General features: G+C 36.4%; 2 protein-coding genes and 1 pseudogene across 2 annotated transcripts in view; all 3 read right to left on the bottom strand.

The window, feature by feature from the left end:
• Window positions 1-1,214: 1,214 nt before the first annotated feature.
• On the bottom strand, window positions 1,215-1,630 carry LOC134328950 (histone H3). The gene has a single exon (XM_063010192.1). The coding sequence runs from the start codon at window positions 1,628-1,630 to the stop codon at window positions 1,220-1,222; it is 411 nt and encodes a 136-aa protein (XP_062866262.1). The 3' UTR covers window positions 1,215-1,219.
• A 9,437-nt stretch (window positions 1,631-11,067) lies between these two features.
• On the bottom strand, window positions 11,068-11,474 carry LOC134328382 (histone H3-like; annotated as a pseudogene).
• Window positions 11,475-12,118: 644 nt separating this feature from the next.
• The window catches only part of LOC134328805 (histone H2AX-like), an 82,260-nt gene continuing 78,758 nt past the window's right edge, over window positions 12,119-15,620 (bottom strand). The window contains exon 3 of the mRNA XM_063010034.1: window positions 12,119-12,521. Within this exon, the coding sequence (XP_062866104.1) occupies window positions 12,119-12,521 (403 nt within the window). The remainder of the gene's footprint in view (window positions 12,522-15,620) is intronic.

The following is a 15,620-nucleotide window of genomic DNA, read 5'->3' as shown; positions in this document are numbered from 1 at the left end:
CACACCTGGGTCCTCATGCCTTCAGATCAGGTAGCGAGAACAATGAGTTCCAGCCTGAGTGTGAGTGCCACCAAAAACTTTAATTCCTCAGCTGTGCAGTGGGGCTTCGGTCAGGCCTCTGTGCAGGACACTGGAGTTTCTTGAAGCCGAGCTTCTCTTTATGTTTGTGGATTTTGCTTTGTGCACAGAGTTTTAGTCCTGCTGGAACAGGAAGTGGCCTTCCCCTTTAATCTAATTCAGTCATGGTTTTTATCTCACTCGCTTATGACACTTGTTAACACTTGTTAGCTAAGGTGGCGGCTGAAACACATGAATTTCCAAATTAGAAAAGGCATCATTGTGAATACGGTTGTTTTATTACCATTATTACAATAACCAGTCTTATGGTTAACATTCAATATTCTGCTCATTCCTGATGCCTTCATCCAGCGTGTTTACATTCTACCAATGTACAGCCATACTGTAGATTACACTACAATCAGTTAATACCATCTCTGTGTAAAATACAGACTGTGTACACCGTGCAACACCAACGCCACTAAATCCTCCTAACAATTTTTTATATTACATAAAAATACATAAAAATATACATACATAAAAGAAAACACACACATACACACATTAACACACAGATTTAGTTCGTGTTTTCACATTTTGGTCACGAGATGGAAGAAACGCTCCACTAACCGTCTATTGGTTCTCCATAACATTATAATTACAGTTACTACTACTAGTTACATAATTACTGATTATTAATCTTCTTTTTTTTGCATTAGTAGTGTAATATTTTAACCACTGCTGCAATTTACGGCTCCCTCTTACTTACCGTCATGTTTTTTTTGTTACTCTACTACTCACAACTACTATATTACTCTTACTAACTCAATGCTTTATAGAGCCCCATAAACATACACCACTATAAACATTATTAATCATGTGTTATAAGACACCACCTGCCAATCTTTAATCAGCTGTACTTATGTAACCGTGTTTATAATTGTTGTAAGAACATGTAAAGTACATCTCTACACACACAAAAACAACCAGTTTTTCCTAATATTTATAACTGATAAATATAACTAAATTATAACTCGGGACATGCACACACAATGGAACAATAAATAAATAAAAAAAAGTTATGAAAAATGCCCATTTCAGTGGAAGCATGTAAGTGGCTCTTAAAAGAGCCTTTGGGGATAACTGGATGGAGTGGGTTCGTTTAAGCACGCTCTCCGCGAATACGGCGGGCCAGCTGGATGTCCTTAGGCATGATGGTCACCCTCTTGGCATGGATGGCGCACAGGTTGGTGTCCTCGAACAGACCGACCAGGTAAGCCTCACTGGCCTCCTGCAGAGCCATGACGGCAGAACTCTGGAAGCGCAGATCGGTCTTAAAGTCCTGAGCGATCTCTCTAACCAGGCGCTGGAAGGGCAGCTTGCGGATGAGCAGCTCGGTGGACTTCTGATAACGGCGGATTTCACGCAGAGCCACGGTACCTGGCCTGTAACGGTGAGGTTTCTTCACACCGCCAGTAGCCGGGGCGCTCTTGCGGGCAGCCTTAGTGGCGAGCTGCTTCCTCGGCGCCTTACCACCGGTGGATTTACGAGCGGTCTGCTTGGTTCTTGCCATCGCGTCTGGAACTCTGCACTTCACCAACTGTAGGACAGAATATGTCAGCACGCCCAACACGCTCTATTTAAGTACCAGAGCCGCTCCGCGCTCATTGGGCGTCTTGATGAAGCTCTTTTCTCATTGGACGATCGTGCTTACGTCAAATGTCACTTACTGGTCGGCGTTCTGCCGCTGCCTCGTTTCAGAAACAAAGTATTTCCTCCATGCTGTTGGCGGGATTTATAATACTTTCCTTTGTCTCTTTGTGCTTTTAAAACACAGCCTACAATAGCACTTAAAGTATATACCTTTTAAAAAAATATATTATTGAATATTTCGATCATTTTGCTTATTATTATTGTTATTATTATTGTAATTTTTGTTCCATGTGTTCTACACAAACACGTTTGTTGCACCACTTTTAATCGTCTAAATTGTTGGTTTTGCTACTGCAAGTGATATATATATATATATGTAAAGATAAATAGAAAGGGAAAATATAAATCGTACATATTGATTTGTTAATTTTACCATGTCATAAATCATGTGAGTTTTATGCCGTGTGAGCCTATGAAACGATATTATATCTGTTTCGTTTACACATTATCTGGGGAAATTGCACTTTTTCTGTGGAAATGGGTGGCTCTTAAAAGAGCCTTTTGGTTAGAACACGAGAGCGACTTTACTTGACCTTGGCTGCTTTCTCGGTCTTCTTGGGTAACAGAACAGCCTGGATGTTAGGCAGCACACCGCCCTGAGCGATGGTTACACCTCCAAGCAGTCTGTTCAACTCCTCGTCGTTACGCACGGCCAACTGCAGATGACGAGGAATGATACGAGACTTCTTGTTATCTCTGGCGGCGTTACCAGCCAACTCGAGGATCTCAGCGGTCAGATACTCCAGCACGGCAGCCAAGTAGACAGGAGCTCCAGCTCCCACACGGTGGGCGTAATTACCCTTACGTAGCAGTCTGTGAACACGGCCCACGGGGAACTGAAGGCCGGCACGGGATGAGCGAGTCTTAGCCTTAGCCCTAGTCTTACCACCGGTCTTTCTTTCTTTTTAATATTTTATTTAAACTTCATCAGAGTACATGGAAATTACATTACATTATCAAGACAATCATTTACAATTTTAAAATCTTCCACAATTCAGAGTCCTTAAATAAAATATTCATTGTTCGTATTCTTTTCAGTTCAGTTCTTATATTTTTATAAACATTCTCTGCTGAAACAAACTGTTGGTCAATAGTCATTCTGCATCTTGTTTTCCATAATTTAGACTTCACAATACACAGTACTAACCACAAGAAGTCATGTTTATCTTTAGACATGATTTCATCAAAAATACCGAAACAGACGGACTTCATATGAATTTTAATCTCAAGACCTAAATTTTCCATTTTGCTCCATACTTCTTGGGAACGATAACACTCTAGAATAAAATGTTCTAAAGTTTCCTCTGTCTGGCATTTTGGCATAGGGCACATGTTTGTCTTCACAAAACAACTCCACTTCACTACAGATCTCACTGGAAGTCTCCTCACTGCTACCAACCATGTAATATCCCTTAACTTCTCAGATATTTTTTTACATAAAATATTATTTACACATTCTTTCTTTTCTTCCTCTCTAAGGCCTCTAAAATCCACTATATTACAATATTTCAAATCTACTATTAGCTTGTAAATCTTTTTATTAGAATCCTTAATCCAATCTATATTCAAAACATTAAATTTATTTATAAAATCACCATAAATTAATTTATAATAAGGAACTAAAGCTCTAGAGCGGCCTTTTTTCTGTTTCCAATTTGTGATGTTTCCAATCCAATCAGCTTGTCTGTAAATGCCATTTGCAATAATTTTACATACAAAAATTTTTGTTTTAATGGAAAGATCAATTGCTCCTAGACCACCCATTTTTTTCTGTTTATATAAAAGTTCACGCTTAGTTACTTCACGTGTTGAATTCCAAATAAAATTACAACATAATTTATTCATATTTTTAAGCCATTTATCTGTGGGAGGGAAAATACAGGATAAAAATATTATTTTTGATAAGATAAAGGTCTTAACCATATTTATTCTTGTTTTATAACTTAAATTACAATTTTTCCATTTACTAAATTCTTCTTTAATAATTTGTTCTTTTTCTTTCCAGTTATAATCTACACAGCCATTGTTATCAAAATATATACCTAGGACTTTAAGATGTTCAGTCTCAGGTACATCAATTGGAAATTTTTTATTAATGTCTCCAATCCACACACATTCTGATTTTAAAACATTCAGGGTGGCTCCCGACACTTTCTCATATAAGGAGAAATGTTCGTAAATAATGTCTAAATCTTTTCTTGTTTTAATGAACACAGTAATATCATCAGCATATGCAGAAATTATAAATTGGTTGTCACCTAATCTAACTCCTTGTAGTCGTTTATCATTTCGAATTTTAGTAATTAATGGACTTAAGCCAAGAACATAAAGGGCAGCACTGAGGGGACAACCTTGTTTAACACCTCTCATGACTTGAAAACATTCTGTCAAATTACCATTAACATTAATCTGCACATTAGATTTTATATACATACACTTAATCATGGCAATGAAATCATCAGAAAAATTATACATTTTCAAAACTTCCCATAAATATTCTCTTGATACAAAATCAAAGGCTTTCTTCTGGTCCAAAGTGACCATATAAAAACTTTCACCACTCTCAAACACCAATTCCCTCGAAATATTTAAATTATCCCACATTAGTCTTCCTTTGATAGCACAGGTTTGTTCTTTAATTATTATTGAATTTAATACATCTTCTAACCTATTCATTATTATTTTGGCGAAAATTTTGTAATCGATGTTCATTAAGGTTAAGTGTCTCCAATTATTAATATCATTTACATCTCCCTTCTTATACAATAAAGATAAAACACCATCATAAAAAGTGTCATGCATATAACCTCTTTTTACACCTAAATTAAACACCCGTGTTAATAAATTTGAAAAAACAAGAATATCAAAGTGATAAAATTCAGATGGCAAACCATCTTTACCAGGAGATTTTTTAAGATTCAGTTGTTTAATAGCAGACACCACTTCACATTCTTTAATACTTTCGCCTAAATAGTCATAATTTGTATTATGTTTAAAGTCTAAGAAGGATTTTAAAGATTTTTTATCAATTTCAATTTCCTTATACATATCTTCACACAAATCTTTAATAGTATTCATTATCTCTTTAGCATCTGTAACTACTGTACCATTTTTATCTTTGATAGAACTAATGTAAGCCTTTTGTCTTTTTTGGGAGTATAAATGAGTCACTTGAGATGAATTTAAAGTTTCATCAGAATTATATCCTATTTGAATTTGCAATTTTGTCAAGGACTCATTATTTAAGGTATCTATTTCTTTTCTTAAATCTGATAATTCATTATCTTCGTAGTCCGTTAAAAAACGTTTTTGTTTTAAATTAATATATTTTTTCATAATATAGTTATACCTTTTATTTTTTTTCTGATTTACCATTTTACTTCCGTGTTTTAAAAAATATTTGATCTGAATTTTTAGAATTTCCCACAATTTACAATCATTTTTTATAAATAAATTTAAAGACATGATTCTAAACAACTCTTCTTTTAATCCCATGATTACTTCTGGATGCTTTAAAATATTTATATTTAGTTTCCAATAATTTTTACTAATCTCTTTTTTAAAATCAATCTTGGATATCACTGTCAAATGATCGGATTCAATAATTAATTTTGTCTTATAAGATTTTACTTGAAAATTTTTATTAACATAAATTCTATCAATTCTAGTTTGACATGAGCTATCAGATCTAGTAAAGTCAATTCGATCAGGACACATTATTCTAAAAGTGTCTTGCATACAATACTCTTCCATAATTTGTTTTAAAACTTTTCCTTCCCTACTTAATTTAAATGGTTTATTTGAAATTCTATCTTTTTCATCGGTAATTGTGTTAAAATCACCACACACTATAATATAAAACCCTACACATAATAATGCTTTAACTTTATTAAAAAGTTGGATTTTCTTACTTTTGTCTTGAGCCGTGTATATATTTATTACTCTGATTTTTTTATCAAACCAAAACACATCAATAAACATTAATCTGCCTGGAATAATTTCACGTAATTGAATAACTTTTACATTTTCTTTATAAAACATAATTCCGATACCGTCAGCTTTACTTTCCCCGATTGAAAGGAAACTCTTATTTTTAAACCACAAACTTTGTACATCTTTAACATCATTTACATTTGAAAGCCGAGTTTCTTGCACACATAAAATATCAAAATTCTCCCTTAACAATAATTGTATCTTTTTAAATCTATTAGAAGCTGACTGAATTCCTCTTACATTACAAGAAGCAACCAATAAACTATTAAAGGACATTTAGAAAGATCATTTTTGAATTTTCTTTTTAACCTTTTTAGTAACTAAAACTTCATTACCTTCAGTCTCTTCTGAATAATTCCATTTCCGTTTGTCGTTGCTGTCTGTCAGGTGTTCAGAAGTCTTTGTTCCTGTGCTTGTGTGCTCCATACTTCGACCCTTCTTGTTTCGGTGAAGTTCCTCTTTTCGCACATGAGGATTTAATGAAGAACTGCGTTTCTCTTTCAGTTCCTTGGAAGCAGACGTGTCGTCCTGGCGTATATCCTCAGTTCCTTCATTAGAGATAAGTGAAACTTTTAAAGCAATGTTGCACGACTCCGATGCTGAACCTTTAGTTGACTCCTCTCCCGACTCAGTTGTAGATGAATCGTCACTGCTGGATGAACCACTGCTGCTGTCCTCTGTTGATGATGTTTCACTGCTGTCGTTATTACCAGTTTGCTTTAAATCTTCAACATTTTTACATTCTGTAACAGTCCCATTTTCCTCCAAAGTTGTATTAATAAAAAGGCTTTCAGTTTGATCCATTTCATTTTGTTGTTTATCCTTTGTCTGTGATAATTCAGGTTCATTACTAGAATTGGCTTCAGGTGGAATATTTTTTTCCCCAGCCTCAGTCGTTGATAACGGTTGTACACTTTCAAAAAGGTTTTCCTTTACTTCTGTGCCAAAGCTTGTCTTAGAACGGTTAGCATAAGAGTTAGGGCACATAAAGAAAGTGTGACCCACGGTTCCACATAAATTACAAATTGCAGAGTTGTTACAATCTTTAGCTTTATGTCCAAAACTGCTACATTGCCAACATTTCACCTCCTTACATTCTTTAGCAATGTGATCAGTCGCTTGACATGTATAACATCTGGAAATTTGGCCTTGGTAGATAATTTTCCCATTGTACGGACCCAGTGAGATGTTGTTTGGAATCCCTATGTCTTGGTTGTTGAGGTCTTTCTTAATTCTCACTTGATATTTCCTAATCCCATACCAAATGCCGAACCGATCCACAGGCTTAATGGCTGGTTTTACAATGTTACAGAAGCGACGTAAATACAGCTCCACATCTTCATCTGGAATTCTTCCTGTCCAAAATTTCACAATCACTGTTTTTATGTCAAACTGCAAAGGTGAGAATATTTCGAAATCTCTCCATTGTTCTTTGTTTGAATTGTAAATGTCCATGAAAACTCGTAATGATCTTTCGTTACGAAAACAAAGTTCAAAGTCTTTCCGGTTTGGAAGGCTGATGAAGGAGAAAATGTCTTCCCCACTCACCGACTGGGACATAAAAAGCTTTTCTGCCACCTCATCTCTGCTTGGAGCAGATCCAGATCCTATGAAGGAGATTTTCGCCCAGTATTTGAGAAAACGGTTATTATATGACTCTCGAAAAGACAAACTGGAAGCCATACTTTCAAATGTTTGTACTTAGCGGCCGCAAACACCGTAAGGTGCTGCGGCCAAAACGTTCACGTGTTTGAAGAGGATTACTGATCAAAGCCGCCTTTTCTTTTCTTTTTAATATTTTATTTAAACTTCATCAGAGTACATGGAAATTACATTACATTATCAAGACAATCATTTACAATTTTAAAATCTTCCACAATTCAGAGTCCTTAAATAAAATATTCATTGTTCGTATTCTTTTCAGTTCAGTTCTTATATTTTTATAAACATTCTCTGCTGAAACAAACTGTTGGTCAATAGTCATTCTGCATCTTGTTTTCCATAATTTAGACTTCACAATACACAGTACTAACCACAAGAAGTCATGTTTATCTTTAGACATGATTTCATCAAAAATACCGAAACGGACTGCCAGACATGGTTACTGCTCTCGTCGAGATGAAGCGAGTCAATGCAGGACGAGCGTTCACAAGCGAGCCTGTTATTTCCCTCTACCGGACCTAGTTGAAGACAATGGGGCGGAGTTAAGCAGTGACCGCAGCTGCTTGGAGTAGGCCTCATGTAAAGCGCGTAACTTAGAACCTCCACTGTTTTATCCTCACAGTAAATCGGTCCACAATCGATGTGATGGATTCCACATGACATATTTTTCTGTAACTAATGTTTAATGTTAAGAATTTTTTTTCTAAACATGTTGTGCCAAAAGAAAGAAAGACAAACAAACAAACAACCCTAAACCCTATACAATGTAGTGAATATTGAATTTGAAACAAACAAATAGCTTTAGAAACCTTTCAGTGCTTGTGAAAGTAGCATTAGAGACACGTTATGATAAAAACAAAGATCTAAAACACCTGCAGCAGTGTAGGAGGAGGTGTAGGGTAAATAAAACATGAGAGTAAAATTGTGTTGGAATGTGTAATATATAAATGGACAACACCAGTGTTTGTTGCTAGCTTTTGCAGATGTGTGTGTGTGTGTGTGTGTGTGTGTGTGTGTGTGTGTGTGTGTGTGTGTGTGTGTGTGTGAGAGAGAGAGAGAGAGAGAGAGAGAGAGAGAGAGAGAGAGAGAGAGAGAGAGAGAGAGAGAGAGAGAGAGTTTTTTTTTTTTTTTAAAGTAAAATAGGTGGATATTTACATTTTCAGCCTTTAGCAGACGCCTTTATCCAAAGCAACTTACATTACAGTGACAGTATACAGTCTGAGCAATTGAGGGTTAGGAGCCTTGCTCAAGGGCCCAACAGTGATAACCTAGCAGTGGTGGGGCTTGAACCAGTGACCCTCTGGTCACTGGCCTAGTACCTTAACCACTAGGCTACAGCTGGCCCTGGATATGTGTCATAGAGCCATAGATGTTTTGTTAAAGTGAGTGTTAGGGTCATGAATGAGTGAATAACTAAATAAATACATAAACAATGAACACATTAAACACATAAATACATAAAAAATGTGTAAAGCAGTGTTTGGATTTGTCTGTGCTGAACAATACTGATTTATAAAGTCTTTATAAGTGACATCTGTGTTAAAAATGTGTTTGTATATTTCACTGTATTGTGAGAAATGGGACATTATAAGTCATATTCTGCTAAAGCATAACGTTTCATAAACATATTTCAGTCAGACACATCTTGATTAAAGTGAAAGCTGTCAAAGCTGTGTATCAATAAAATCCAAATAAGTGAAATAAGATATTTTATGTTTCAGTGTTAGCTGTGTTAAAGCCATTTCTGAGTTTAAAAAAGAGCCATGTGTTGTTTTAGGAATGTGTCAGTGTATATGAACTCAAATTAAGTAATTTATTCATTTATTTATTCATTTATTTCCCTCTCAGTTTATGATTTAGGTGTGTGCGTTTGTATCCAGCTTCACCGTAATGTGTTCGCAAATAGAACTGTGAGATAAAAACTGCAATTTGTTCACAAGGGTGTCTATTTATTTACTGAAGTCATTAAGGTTAAGGTTTATCATTTAAATCCCCATTACGGTACTAAACACAGAGAGAAATACAAGAACGTGAACAATGTACAACATTCAGGTGTGAAGCTTTACTAGCTCAAATACAAAAGCAACAAGGTCTTTTTATAGCGCTTTATGTACTTTTTGGACATCACAAAGCTGGTCTTTGCTTCAAAGGACTGAAAAACAGCAAATGAAATCATTAAGTTCCAAAAGTTATAGAAATAAGATTTTGTGTATTGTTAATGTGAAAACCTACACTTTTTATGCCCACCTGTTTTCGTGAAAGTAAATTAAATAGTGAAATGATGTTGATGTTTTTACTCTGCCTCCTTCTAATTTCATTGCCTGATAGTAAAAAAAGGATTATTTTAGGGTTAGAACTAGCTTGGGGTCATTCTAATTTGGGTTAGATACATGTTGGGGTTTTCCTAATTAGTGTTAAAAACATGTTGGGTTATCATAGTTTGGGTTAGAAGGAGGTTGGGCTTAAATTGGGCTCAACAGATATCATCTGTGCTGCCTAGGAACACAAGTTGGTGCGACTTGTGTGTGTGTGTGTGTGTGTAACCCTAACCTTTGTCCTCTGAGTCCCACATCGGCGACTCCCATTTCTGACAGGTTTTTGTCGCCGTTTGCAGGTTCTCCGGCTGGTACTCACACTCAGGCATGAGGACCCAGGTGTGGTTAGCTCCAGGTGCCGGAGCTGACGAACCACACCTGGGTCCTCATGCCTTCAGATCAGGTAGCGAGAACAATGAGTTCCAGCATGAGTGTGAGTACCAGCCGGAGAACCTGCAAACGGAGACAAAAACCCGTCAGAAATGGGAGTCGGTGCTGCGGGACTCAGAGGGCAAAGGTTAAAGTTACACACACACACACACACACACAGTACAAAATACAGACTGTGTACACCGTGCAACACCAACGCCACTAAATCCTACTAACAATTTTTATATTACATAAAAATACATAAAAGTATACATACATAAAAGAAAACACACACATACACACAGATTTATTTCGTGTTTTCACATTTTGTTGGAAGATGGAAGAAACGCTCCACTAACCGTCTATTGGTTCTCCATAACATTATAATTAGTTACTACTACTACCATCACCAATAATACTATTATTACAACAACTATAATAGAAATAAAAATCATTATTATGAGTAATTATGATTATTTACACTTAATATTATACAGTATATCTGTTCTAAAATGCCTCTAATTACCCTGTGTTGAGTACCTAGAATAGTATTTTATTATTGATTTATTATTCTGAATAATAATTACTGATTATTCATCTTTTTTTTTGCATTACTGCTGCAATTTACCACTCCCTCTTCTTTACTGTCATGTTTTTGTTGTTACTACTCATAACGACTATATTACTCTTATGTGTTATAAGACACCACCTGCCAATCTTTAATCAGCTGTACTTATGTATGTTTATAATTGTTGTAAGAACATGTAAAGTACATCTCTACACACACACAACCAGTTTTTCCTAATATTTATAATTGATAAATATAACTAAATTATAACTCGGAACACGCACACACAATGGAATAATAAATAAATAAATAAAAAGTGCCCATTTCAGTGGAAGCATGTAAGTGGCTCTTAAAAGAGCCTTTGGGGATAACTGGATGGAGTGGGTTCGTTTAAGCACGCTCTCCGCGAATACGGCGGGCCAGCTGGATGTCCTTAGGCATGATGGTCACCCTCTTGGCATGGATGGCGCACAGGTTAGTGTCCTCGAACAGACCGACCAGGTAAGCCTCACTGGCCTCCTGCAGAGCCATGACGGCAGAACTCTGGAAGCGCAGATCGGTCTTAAAGTCCTGAGCGATCTCTCTAACCAGGCGCTGGAATGCTTGCGGATGAGCAGCTCAGTGGACTTCTGATAACGGCGGATTTCACGCAGAGCCACGGTACCTGGCCTGTAACGGTGAGGTTTCTTCACACCGCCAGTAGCCGGGGCGCTCTTGCGGGCAGCCTTAGTGGCGAGCTGCTTCCTCGGCGCTTTACCACCGGTGGACTTACGAGCGGTCTGCTTGGTTCTTGCCATCGCGTCTGGAACTCAGCACTTCACGAACTGTAGGACAGAATATGTTAACCCGCCCAACACGCTCTTTTTAAGTACCAGAGCCGCTCTGCGCTCATTGGGCGTCTTGATGACGCACTTTTCTCATTGGACGATCGTGCTTACGTTAAATGTCGCTGACTGGTCGGCGTTCTGCCGCTGCCTCGTTTCAGAAAACATCATATTTCCTCTATGCTGTTGGCGGGATTTATAATACTTTCCATTGTTTCTTTGTGCTTTTAAAACACAGCCTACAATCGCATTTAAAGTATATACCTTTTTAAAAAAATATATTTTTGATTATTTCGTTCATTTTGCTTATTATTATTTTTGTTCCATGTGTATTACACAAACACGTTTGTTGCACCACTTTTAATCGTCTATATTGTTGGTTTTGCTACTGCAAGTGATCTAAAACGTCACTTGTGTACACATATATAAAGATAAATAGAAAGGGGAAAAAAAAATCGTACATATTGATTTGTTAATTTTAATCATGTGAGTTTTATGCTGTGTGAGTCTATGAAACGATATTAAATTTATTTACACATTATCTGGGGAAATTGCACTTTTTCTGTGGAAATGGGGGGCTCTTAAAAGAACCTTTTGGTTAGAACACGAGAGCGACTTTACTTGGACTTGGCTGCTTTCTCGGTCTTCTTGGGTAACAGAACCGCCTGGATGTTAGGCAGCACACCGCCCTGAGCGATGGTTACACCTCCAAGCAGTCTGTTCAACTCCTCGTCGTTACGCACGGCCAACTGCAGATGACGAGGGATGATACGAGACTTCTTGTTATCTCTGGCGGCGTTACCAGCCAACTCGAGGATCTCAGCGGTCAGATACTCCAGCACGGCAGCCAAGTAGACAGGAGCACCAGCTCCCACACGGTGGGCGTAATTGCCCTTACGTAGCAGTCTGTGAACACGGCCCACGGGGAACTGAAGACCGGCACGGGATGAACGAGTCTTGGCCTTAGCTCTGGCTTTACCACCGGTCTTCCCTCGACCACTCATTTTGATGATCAGACGTCTTCGTCGGATTAAACTGAAGTAACCTAGAAGAGAGCTCGAAGCGGTATTATATAGGCAAACTGGCTCTCTCCTATTGGCTTAGAGCGAAGGCACAGCTGAGCCAATCCTAAACGCGCCGTCATGTCTCAGGGAAACACATACACGCCCCCTCACATACTGCCCCCCCCTCCTCCCCTCTCTTCTCCTCCGTTCTCCCGCCTGTGTAATGTATGATACAGAAAAGCTTCTCTTAAACAACAATTACATTATATTATGTCACAATAACATTTACACTAACAATTACATTATGTAAGGAGCTCATATACGTGAGTGCACATACATATACACATTTATGAGGATGTGTGACAAAATCATTATTACACATAAAACAGGACCAGTCATACTTAGTGTTTTTAACTCCTTGCTTATCACTTTCTCCACAAAATATGTTTGTATGGATGAATAGTTTTATGTTCGCATGCATGCTTATATGTATGTATGTGTTTAGGAAACGACTCTTTATGGGAAGATATAGGTGGCTCTTAAAAGAGCCGTTTTAAGAAAACGAAGGTAATAAAACAGGAACAAGTTTACTTCTTCTTGGGTGCAGCTTTTTTGGCCTTGGTCGCTTTGGGTTGAGCGGTCTTGGGTTTGGCTGCCTTGGCTTTTTTAGGACTCTTGGCTGCCTTCTTGGGGGTCGCCGGCTTCTTAGCCTTCTTGGGGCTCTTGGTGGTTTTCTTAGCGGCAGCAGCGGGTTTCTTGGCCTTCTTGGGGGACTTCTTAGCGGCTTCGGGCTTCTTGGCTGTTACCTTCTTGGGCTTCTTTGCAGCGGCGGGTTTCTTTGCGGCCTTTTTCACTTTAGGAGCGGCGGCTTTTTTGGCCGCGGGCTTCTTCGCCTCGGTCTGCTTCTTGTTGAGCTTGAAAGAGCCTGAGGCGCCGGTGCCCTTGGTCTGCACCAGGATGTCCTTGGTCACCAGGCTTTTGACGGCGAGTTTGACGCGGGAGTTGTTCTTCTCCACGTCGTATCCACCTGCAGACAGAGCTTTCTTCAGGGCGGCCAGGGACACGCCGCTCCTCTCCTTGGAAGCGGAAACAGCTTTGAATTGATAGAATTGATAGAACTAGAATTGATAGAATTTATGTTAATAAATATTTTCAAGTAAAATCTTATAAGACAAAATTAATTATTGAATCCGATCATTTGACAGTGATATCCAAGATTGATTTTAAAAAAGAGATTAGTAAAAATTATTGGAAACTAAATATAAATATTTTAAAGCATCCAGAAGTAATCATGGGATTAAAAGAAGATTTGTTTAGAATCATGTCTTTAAATGTATTTATAAAAAATGATTGTAAATTGTGGGAAATTCTAAAAATTCAGATCAAATATTTTTTAAAACACGGAAGTAAAATGGTAAATCAGAAAAAAAATAAAAGGTATAACTATATTATGAAAAAATATATTAATTTAAAACAAAAACGTTTTTTAACGGACTACGAAGATAATGAATTATCAGATTTAAGAAAAGAAATAGATACCTTAAATAATGAGTCCTTGACAAAATTGCAAATTCAAATAGGATATAATTCTGATGAAACTTTAAATTCATCTCAAGTGACTCATTTATACTCCCAAAAAAGACAAAAGGCTTACATTAGTTCTATCAAAGATAAAAATGGTACAGTAGTTACAGATGCTAAAGAGATAATGAATACTATTAAAGATTTGTGTGAAGATATGTATAAGGAAATTGAAATTGATAAAAAATCTTTAAAATCCTTCTTAGACTTTAAACATAATACAAACTATGACTATTTAGGCGAAAGTATTAAAGAATGTGAAGTGGTGTCTGCTATTAAACAACTGAATCTTAAAAAATCTCCTGGTAAAGATGGTTTGCCATCTGAATTTTATCACTTTGATATTCTTGTTTTTTCAAATTTATTAACACGGGTGTTTAATTTAGGTGTAAAAAGAGGTTATATGCATGACACTTTTTATGATGGTGTTTTATCTTTATTGTATAAGAAGGGAGATGTAAATGATATTAATAATTGGAGACACTTAACCTTAATGAACATCGATTACAAAATTTTCGCCAAAATAATAATGAATAGGTTAGAAGATGTATTAAATTCAATAATAATTAAAGAACAAACCTGTGCTATCAAAGGAAGACTAATGTGGGATAATTTAAATATTTCGAGGGAATTGGTGTTTGAGAGTGGTGAAAGTTTTTATATGGTCACTTTGGACCAGAAGAAAGCCTTTGATTTTGTATCAAGAGAATATTTATGGGAAGTTTTGAAAATGTATAATTTTTCTGATGATTTCATTGCCATGATTAAGTGTATGTATATAAAATCTAATGTGCAGATTAATGTTAATGGTAATTTGACAGAATGTTTTCAAGTCATGAGAGGTGTTAAACAAGGTTGTCCCCTCAGTGCTGCCCTATATGTTCTTGGCTTAAGTCCATTAATTACTAAAATTCGAAATGATAAACGACTACAAGGAGTTAGATTAGGTGACAACCAATTTATAATTTCTGCATATGCTGATGATATTACTGTGTTCATTAAAACAAGAAAAGATTTAGACATTATTTATGAACATTTCTCCTTATATGAGAAAATGTCAGGAGCCACCCTGAATGTTTTAAAATCAGAATGTGTGTGGATTGGAGACATTAATAAAAAATTTCCAATTGATGTACCTGAGACTGAACATCTTAAAGTCCTAGGTATATATTTTGATAACAATGGCTGTGTAGATTATAACTGGAAAGAAAAAGAACAAATTATTAAAGAAGAATTTAGTAAATGGAAAAATTGTAATTTAAGTTATAAAACAAGAATAAATATGGTTAAGACCTTTATCTTATCAAAAATAATATTTTTATCCTGTATTTTCCCTCCCACAGATAAATGGCTTAAAAATATGAATAAATTATGTTGTAATTTTATTTGGAATTCAACACGTGAAGTAACTAAGCGTGAACTTTTATATAAACAGAAAAAAATGGGTGGTCTAGGAGCAATTGATCTTTCCATTAAAACAAACATTTTTGTATGTAAAATTATTGCAAATGGCATTTACAGACAAGCTGATTGG

The sequence above is a fragment of the Trichomycterus rosablanca genome, chromosome 15 (genome assembly GCF_030014385.1).
Source record: "Trichomycterus rosablanca isolate fTriRos1 chromosome 15, fTriRos1.hap1, whole genome shotgun sequence".
NCBI lineage: Eukaryota > Metazoa > Chordata > Actinopteri > Siluriformes > Trichomycteridae > Trichomycterus > Trichomycterus rosablanca.
This window is presented reverse-complemented; position numbering and strand designations above follow the sequence as displayed.

Excerpts from the sequence above, each read along its gene's own strand:
- LOC134328950 (XM_063010192.1), bottom strand. The coding sequence starts at position 1,630 with ATGGCAAGAACCAAGCAGACCGCTCGTAAATCCACCGGTGGTAAGGCG.